This window comes from Egretta garzetta, unplaced genomic scaffold (assembly GCF_000687185.1).
Source record: "Egretta garzetta isolate BGI_Z169 unplaced genomic scaffold, ASM68718v1 scaffold14, whole genome shotgun sequence".
NCBI lineage: Eukaryota > Metazoa > Chordata > Aves > Pelecaniformes > Ardeidae > Egretta > Egretta garzetta.
Window position 1 is genome coordinate 686,701 of NW_009259588.1, and position 9,662 is coordinate 696,362.

General features: G+C 37.9%; 1 protein-coding gene across 1 annotated transcript in view; it reads left to right on the forward strand.

Moving 5' to 3' along the window:
• RECK (reversion inducing cysteine rich protein with kazal motifs) overlaps positions 1-9,334 on the forward strand; it is a 66,655-nt gene extending 57,321 nt beyond the window's left edge. The window contains exons 19-22 of the mRNA XM_035893444.1: positions 1,835-2,045; positions 3,034-3,107; positions 7,226-7,381; positions 9,119-9,334. Coding sequence (XP_035749337.1) covers positions 1,835-2,045; positions 3,034-3,107; positions 7,226-7,381; positions 9,119-9,334 — 657 coding nt within the window. The remainder of the gene's footprint in view (positions 1-1,834; positions 2,046-3,033; positions 3,108-7,225; positions 7,382-9,118) is intronic.
• Positions 9,335-9,662: the final 328 nt, after the last annotated feature.

Genomic DNA, 9,662 nt, shown 5'->3' on the forward strand with positions numbered 1-9,662 from the left:
CAGGTTTACCAAGTTCATTGTTCAGGATCTATTTACACCTGAGTTTTGTTGAAAACTAGGTAGTCTGTAATATTTTCTTTAGTTAGTCTGGATTGGATTAGTCTTCATATTAATCCCTGAGAAGGATTAGAATTAGGTTTAGTTCTTCCATCCAACCACTTCCTACAGTGTTGGTAGACAAGGTATTTCTATCGCTTTACAAGAAAAGTCAGGAGCTACTCTTTCCAAAGTTGCTGGCTCTACCATTGATAGGCTGTTCATCTCCAGGTTTTTCTCAAGTGATGAAGATTACTTCGAGACCTTCTCTTGGTCTCAACTGATGGATATTCTTAGAAGTACAGAACATTTTTTTTCAGGGTTTTTCTGTATTATAAATGCTATTGCTCTTTTAACCCACTTCTACTTTCTGCCTTTATACCTTCTTTTTCTTGCCCTTTTTCAGCAACCTCGTTAAGTACAGATAATTCTTCTCATTGCACATCAGGTATCTCATGAGATACTCAGAGAATGTTCAGCCCTTGAACAGTAAGAATCACAGGAATATTGCATGGCTGGTTTCTTTATTCAGCAGTTACATGTGTAGTTGCATCCATGTTCACAAAGTCTTTGACACTGGTAGCTTTAAGTTTTCATTCTTCCTTTCATAGGGAAGATGACTGCAAGATATGAAACAATTTGGGGTGCTCACATTTACTTGTTCTCTATCTGGGTTTTTTTTTTTAGATTAGGCGTGTAACAGAAACTGTAGTTGTCTTGCTATTTTAGAGGATATACAGTGATCATATAGCTATGGTGACTTACTTGAAGTTACTTTAAAGTCATTTCACAAGACTTTGGACAAAAGTATTAGTCATACCTGCAAATAGTCAGCAATTCTATTTGTTTCTGTCCATGTTCAGAAGCTTAAGTTTATTGGCATTTGACTTCTTGAATGTGTTGGGCTAATAAATATGCACAGGCGGGATAGAAAGAAACTGTATTACAATTTTCTTTGATTTTTACATGTGTTGAATCAAGTGACACCCTAGATACGTTTTTCTGAGAGAAAATGGACACAATATTTTTATACATGTAAAGGTCTCAACAGTAAATATATTTTTGACAGAGGTGTCTAGTAATGGATTTCATTCTTCTGAAATAATTTTATATCTTTAGCATCTCAAATAATGTGTTAGCAGTACATACAATCATAGAAACATTTAGGTTGGAAAAGACCTTTGACCATTTAGACCATTGAGTCCAACCGTAAACCTAATACTGCGAAGTCCACCACTAAACCATGTCCCTAAATGCCACATCTAAGTGTCTTTTAAATACCTCCAGGGATGGGGACTCAACATGTGCACACACACTAAATTTTAAGAACACAGAAACACACTGAGATGAATGAATAAATAAATTATTAATAAGTCATTAAGATATTAATAAATACTACAATATCAAATGTTGCATTACTAAATTTTATTAATAAAATAATACTTTGTTACATAATAAAATTATAATAATCTCTAATTAACAAATTAATTTAAATGGCACAGCCATTTTATTTAAGCATTAGTACAGAACAAAAATTGTTGTTTCCTAAAACATGTCTTACCGTACATTTCTCAGATTCCAACTTATGTTTTTCTGTCACCTTCTTTAAGTACTTCTTTGCATTTATTATGCATTCATAAACTGGTAGGTTATTTGCTCTAGATTTCTTACTTTTTTGAATGTCTGACAGTATTAGCAGCAAATTCCCATTATGTTTGGTTTTCCTAGTTAAAACTACGCTGAAGTTTTTTCTGTAGCATGAATAAATTGATCTTTGAAACATTTCTATGTGTTCCAGCCATTTTGCAAATCAGTGGAACCTGTATGTGGACATAATGGGGAAACCTACAGCAGCGTCTGTGCTGCCTATTCCGACCGTGTGGCTGTTGACTATTACGGACACTGTCAGGCTGTAGGTGTTCTCTCAGACTACGGTTTTCATACAGAATGTGCCTTTGTTAAATGCCCCCAGCTTTCTGCTGCTGGCTGCAAACCGGTCATTGCACCAGGTATGTTAATTTGTTGCTGAAGTTTGCTGCAGATAGGAAAGAGTCTCCAGACTATGTGTATAAATAGGTGCATATTTGGAACGCTTTAAAATACTGTCTTCCATAATGTCTTTGAGACATCTAAGAGAAAGAATGAAGCAGAGGTCTTTGCTTAGGGGTAGAACAAGCCAATATCAGGACTCAGCTGAGTAATTCTGAAGTTGAAAAGCCTTGGCTTTAGAAGTCACACTGCTTCAGTCTTTAGAAACTTGCAGCTGTCCCCATAGGACTGGTTTGGGAGAAACTAATGAGGCCTGTGGTGGCTAGGGTAGAATGTCACTGAAGTGACAGCACAGATACCACACCGGAATGCCAAACGGTCGTCAAAGTAGAGTTCCCAGATGAACAAAGATTATATTTAATTAGAAGACAGAGTAAGATACCATATGTATTTACACTACTGTGAAAGAGGAAGACAGTAGGAATAGTTTTGCAGTTGTGCTGTTTTGAACTAGTGTTTTATTGTCTTCACAAATGCTTCCTTCATGAAATGGTAACTAATCCCAGGTAATACACAGAGCAAGGAAAGCTTAGTTTTTAAAAAGAAACAATTTTATGCATTTTTCTCATTCACTGGTTTGAAAAAGTGTATTTGTGCTTTGGTATTACATTTAATATTGTACAAGTCACTCTGAATTATAATAAGTTGGGAGGGTGAATTAAATACACAATCATGGGTAGAAAGTTGAAATATTAGCCCTTTGGTTTCTGAGATAGTGAGGAAAAGCAGTAGGAGAAATAGGACCCGCTTCTGTGTTAAACACTAATCTGTCAGACAAGTCCTTTTGCTATCAGATTGAAAGATTTGCTTTGCTTTGGTAGTCTTGCTATTTTCATTCTCAGTTAACATGCAGCTTTTGACCTCTGCTTACTTAAAAGTGAAAAGACTATTGGCTTTTATTTCTGAGGTTGGGTTTGGTGTTTTTTTTTTTTTTTTTTATTCACATAGGAGCCTGCTGTCCACTATGTGCTGGAATGCTGAGAATCTTATATGACAAAGACAAGCTGGATACTTTTGCAAGGGTAAACAGTTTAATTATGCCTTATGTTAAATGGTACATGGAAAAGTCAAGTTACTGTATACTCTCTCCTGAAAAGTTAACACATTATTTTTCAGTAGATAGTGTGTGATTTGATTTTTTTTTTTCTTGATACTGTTTATACTTTTATTTCTTAATATCAGGTATAGAAATTTAATTATAATGCAAAGCAAAACAGAATTAGAGTAGGCACAAACAAACACATTCAGGTTTGCAGTTTAAATTACTTGTACAATGATGCAGGACTGTATCTATCTCGTGGTAGTAATCCAGTATGTATTTGTTATTTATGGCCTTTTTGTTAAGATTATTCTGCTAGCTCACTATTTCCTAATGTAGGTAACTCAGTTCTGACATTGTCTTATGCTTAAGTTGGATTGGTTTTACACTCTTTGGGTTATCTAGATAGTTGTCACTGATTTTGTTGCTCGTCAGCTAACATGTTGGGTTTTAATTTAACATCTCTGTAAGTTAGACACCAGCATCCTTCATTGCTGCTCTTTGAAAGATTGATCTTCTGATGTTCATTGTCTATCACTGAACACAACATACTAAGCCCAGACTCCCCATGTGATTTATAAAAGGACTGCACTTTACTGACCCCTGCTTTTATGCTTCAGTATACGGAACACAGCAGAACGCTTGATTTTTGGCACGACATCACAACAAAATAGACTAGTATGATGATCGTGCCTAGGGAAGCAAAACAATTAATGTTTGCATCTGCACATGATTTTTATTTTTTTAAATACCAAGCAGAAAGAGAATTTCCCAAAAACAGTATAAAATTATATTAACCTTTTTATATGTTTAGAAGTAGAGAGAATTAGCTATTATTGTAAAAACGCAGAAAAATTTAGCTTGAACAGGACCCCTGGAGGGGTCTTCTAGTCCAGCCCCCTGCTCAAAGCAAGGTTAACTCCAGTTAGATCAGCTTGGACAGCTGACTTTTTAAAACCTCCAGGACTGGAGATTCTACACGCTGAACACCACTGGACTCCACTGGCTCCACTGGACTCCACTGTCTCTGTCATCCAGAGAGACCTGGACAGGGGCCTGTGGGAACCTCATGAGGTTCAACAAGGCCAAGTGCAAGGTCCTGCACCTGGGTCGGGGTAACCCTCGGTATCAGTACAGGCTGGGGGAAGAAAGGATCGAGAGCAGCCCTGCTGAGAGGGACCTGGGGGTGCTGGTGGTCAAAAAGCTGGACATGAGCCAGCAATGTGCGCTGGCAGCCCAGAAGGCCAACCGTACTCTGGGCTGCATCAAAAGAAGCGTGGCCAGCAGGTCAAGGGAGGTGATTCTGCCCCTCTACTCTGCTCTGGTGAGACCTCACCTAGAGTCCTGCGTCCAGCTCTGGAGCCCTCAACACAAGAAGGACATGGAAGTGTTGGAGCGGGTCCAGAGGAGGGCCACAAAAATGATCCAGGGGCTGGAGCACCTCTCCTATGAGGACAGGCTGAGGGAGTTGGGCTTGTTCAGCCTGGAGAAGAGAAGGCTGCGGGGAGACCTGATTGCGGCCTTTCAGTACCTAAAGGGGGCCTATAGGAAAGATGGGGAAAATCTTTTTAGTAGGGCCAGCTATGACAGGACAAGGGGTAATGGTTTTAAACTAAACCAGGGTAGGTTTAGACTAGATATAAGGAAGAAGTTCTATATGATTCTATGGTTCTATATGATTCTATGGTTCTATATGATTCTATGGTTCTATATGATTCTATGGTTCTATATGATTCTATGGTTCTATATGATTCTATGGTTCTATGACTCGAGTCTCCAGTTCATCAGTGTGGCCTGGGGGAGAGGGCATAAATAAAGGGGAACGATGACTTCTGCGGGGTCTGGTCTTGCTGTTGCAGCCCAGTGCGTGGTTGGCCTTCATCTCAAGGGTGTGCTGCTGATGGATGTTCTGCTGATTCTCTCAGACATTCTGTGTCTGTTTGTGCTCTGTGTATGTGCACGTTGGCCAATTTTGCTGAGTAACAGTGTCTGTTAGGTCATGACTGCATCCTGGAATGTCTTCCAGTTGTCCTCTGTAATGGTACCAGGAGCACAGTGACCACTGCAGTTTCTCAGTTCATACATTACATGTGGCTGTGAAGAAGAATTTTTAGTTTTAGTTAAAGAAATTTATTGGACTCACTCAAGCTGGTGATAACTTAACTGCTCTCCTCTCATCTATGAAGTACCCTAATACCTGGATTTAGGGTACTTAGTAGTTGCTTTTTATTTCTTTTTCCCCCCTCTTTTTTTCCTTCCCTTTGTCACCAGAGTCTTGCTGACTTTCTCTTCTCTTGCTCACCTAATGCCACAATACACAGTCTTCAGTTTTCAGAACTCATATATATAAATATATATATATTTATATTTAAAATATGTGATATCTCAGTCATTCAAGGCAGCATTCTCTTAGCACATATTAGAAATTGCAGAAGTTTGACTGAAGCTCCCTCCTTTGGGAACGTCAGTCAGGGGGTCATCCAATAAGCTTCCAGAAATGATCTCTAAGTGGTCGCAGCCACCTGGAGACTATGCATGGAGTGACACTACCCTGAGCATAGAGAGTTGGAAACTCTGTGCCTGTGTTACTCCAGTGTGAGTCAGAGGCCAGCTACTGTCTCCTACAAATACAATAGAAGATACCCAACTGTGTATCTGAGTAATTTGATACTTCTGTCATCCACATTAATTTAATGTTAATAACATTGATCTCCTCTGATTCCTTCAGTAAAACTATTGGTGTGCAGCTCTTGCTCTTGACAGTGTACGTATACATATAGCCTATACATCCATTGTACTGGAGATGGTTAAGTCTCAGACAGATGGAATCATTGCTAGAAGTGCTGACATATATTTAACCAACCCAAGAGGGCAGGGAGTAGTAATGTATGCCTATTTTAATTCAGATAGGTGATTCATATGAGGAAAAAACTGGTTCAATTACTGAAGAGTTCTATAAATCAGACTTTTTATTTCTCCCCTGACCCCTCTGGCCTCTTTTGTAAAGATAGCAGGAAACAAAAGCTAGCGTCTACACAGAGCAAAGAAACATTAGAGATCTGCTAAGATTCTAATCTAATCTACTAGATTTCGAATTTCAGGCATTAAAAATCCAAGTTTGACACTGTTGGTCATCCTTAAAAGTATCCATGTGCTTCTGGTTTAAGGCTGTTTGAACAGGGTTTGCTGATCAGTCAGCATGTCAGACTACATTTTAATGGGGCTATGGCAAGGAAATCCTTCAAAGGTCTGGTAAAAGAAGTGTTGTGTGACACCTTGCAAATTTGATTCATGTAGTCTACTTGGATTTCCCAGATTTCCGTTTCTTAAGGTCCTGTACCAGTGGTCTTAAAAGAAACGAAGCTACAATAGGATAAGAAGGATGGATCTCTTGCAGCTAAAGCTAGAAAACAGAACACAGCAGAATGACCAGAAGTCATGAGTGAAGTATTCATGTTGGTGTCTATACTGTTCAACACATCCAGAAGTGACCTGGAAAAACGTGAAAAACCTTTAAGGTGTGGCAGTCCTTCAACAGACTAAGCATCTATAATCAAATTATTGTTTGTCAGATACAGACAGCAGAACAGAGATAAGAATTTTGAGAGAAAAATACATTTATCTGGTAGTTATGTAGTGATCTTGAAATGTCACATGTTCCCATATGTACAGACGTACATCTGTCTTCACAAAGCCATAGCTCTTCATTTCTCGTGGCTCTTGGGACAAGTTCTGTGAGGGTAAAGGTGTGCCAGCTGCTAGGGCTGCTCTGCCTCTTGTTTCCCAGCATGGGAGTACAAGCTGCTGCAACAGGTAACCATTTACATTATATTGAGGTGATACACACTAACTGTGAAGGTGGAGAACAACGCATATCAAAACCATGGCTACTTTAGGAAGTAACATTTTTTCCCCTTCTTCCTTTCACTTTTTTAATGGTTTTTTTGAGGGTTTGGGGGATTTTTTTGCTGCATGTTAGAACTGGGTGTTTAATGGCTGAAATAAATTTTCTGGCATGACATAAAGTTCTTAAAACTGAAGAGGAGAAATGTAATTTTGCATAATACCACATCATCCACTAAGTTCTTTGTTTTCTTCCAGGTAACAAATAAAAAGCCTATAACAGTACTTGACATACTTGAAAAAATCCGCCTGCATGTCTCAGTGCCACAGTGTGATGTGTTTGGATACTTAAGCATAGAATCTGAAATTGTGATTCTCATCATTCCTGTGGATCAGAACCCCAAACCATTGCAGGTAGACTGTTTTATTATTTTGTTTACCCGGCATGGATTTACTTCAGTTTCAATGTAGCAGTTTTTAAATTGTGCATTTTCCTGTGTACTGAGTACACGGGGATTTCTCTAGTGACTCAAATCTGAATAGCTAGTACTATGGAAGGTAAAATGAGAATCCTGCTTTTCTGGTAAGAGGCTTTTGAGTGTGGGTAATTAGAGGGGAGGAGGTAAAGGAAGGTGAAGGATAGAGTAGTATGACTTTTGTTTTAAAATTAATAAATGCAGAACCCCCAACTTTCTGTGGCTAAAATAACAGAAAATATAAACTGATGAAAATAAATTACTGAATAACCTCTTAAATTAATATTAATTGTATATTAAATGCATATTAAATGGTACTCCTGGTGTAATGGTTAAAAGTAGATTGAAGTATATGTGATACTAGGCTGAAGCACATCATACATATTGATATCATATTAATACATTGTGCCCACCTTGATGTTAAGCAGTGGTTCATACCAAAGAGAATCTGTTGATACTATTCTGAGACCATCCTGGTTTTGATATTCCTTTCCAACTTATGGTAAAAAGTGCTGGGAGATCCCAAAATGCTATTACGACCTTAAACAGGAAATAACGTTCCATTAAGCTACCTAGCTTGCTGTGTCATAGCTAGTTCATGCTAGCAAACAAGAACTTAATGCTCACAGTACCAAAGTCTTTAGAGTTTTACCTTTAGGTAAACCAACAAATGCAGCTCAAAGTTCTTACACTATTTTCTTAGGAGCAGTTCAGAGCAATGGAAGTAAGGCTTTGGTATTTGTATTGCATTATTATTGTCTTGGAGCTGTTGCTTCTTTTTTACTTTCTGCTTGTTATCCTCAATGGTCTTGCACAGGTTATCTTCTTCCTATTAAAATGAACAAAATTCCTTGCCATTTTATAGTTGTTTCTAATAGTCTTGCCTGGCCCTGCTGACAGCACTTTATAATGAAGTCCCTTTGGAGTTTACGTGCTCTGATTGGTTCATTCTGGTTCCTGACACATTGGGGTATACTAGTGTAAAATGAAGTTCCTCAACTTCCAAAGCTTTGGGCATCCAGATATTAAGTTTGTAAAGTTAAAACTTCACCAGAGGCAGCTTCCAAAGCTGTTAAAGAGACTTAGTACTAAATTGGTTCCTGGGCTGAAGTAGAAGGTAAGGTGGAAAAAAATGGATTTTCTAACATAAATTCATAATTATCATCATGTTGGTGAGGGAATGGAAACCTGGGTTTTCTCAGGTTTTCCTATTACTTCCATTATTCTCTTCTCATCCCTTCCCATAAAAGAAATCAGTTTTCCCTGATTTGGAAGAAAAAGCCCACTAAGTAGAAAATCCTGATTTTTCCACTGTTGCAGACTTCAAGGCAGTATCTTGGTCAATCAGGAAGTCAGTCCTCAGTTTCAGAGATACTTACTTTAATTACAATATACTGTGAGCTTTCTGGCATCAACATTCAAAACACATCACCCACATTAACTTGTATGTTCTTCCCTTTTGCTGCTACTCAGGGATTCCACAGTAGTTTTCATAGTACCAAAGTCTGTGATAAAAGCTCCAATGTTTTCTAAAGTATACTCCCCAAAATTATGTAAATCTTATGTGCTGATGGGAATAACTCAGATTTTCTTTCCTGAATTTTGCTATCTAGCAATGTTTTTGCATTGGCGTTTTATATGGCAAGAAGAGAAATAATAACTTTTTTTTTCTTAGATTGAAGCCTGCAATAAAGAAGCAGAAAAGATAGAGTCACTGATAAATTCAGACAGTCCAACATTAGCATCGCACGTACCACTGTCAGCTCTAATTGCGTCTCAAGTACAAGTTTCGTTCAGCATTTCTTCGCCTTCTGTTAAAGTGGTACCTGTTCTGCACTCTGTGTTCATAAGCCTTTTATTCACCTTGTCAGGATTAATATATTATATATAACTGCTTACACAATATGCATGAGTATTGTGGTGGTTTATATTGTGAAGGACATTCAGAATTGTTGATCACTGAACTAGAAAACAAAAATTGTAGAAGATCTGATGAACGACTGTTTTTCAATGAAGAACTAAAAGTATTTGGAATAATGTGAAAAGTCAGATGACTGTTTCAGCACAATTAGATTGTTTTCTGTTGATCCTGGAAACATAAGAATACTCTGGAAGGTTCTGACATTATGGATTTATCATTTTTGTGAGAAGGGATCTTACAGGGTTTTTTCTAGCAATGAGTGTTTTGAGTTTATTGAAGAATGTTAATTTTGTGTTAT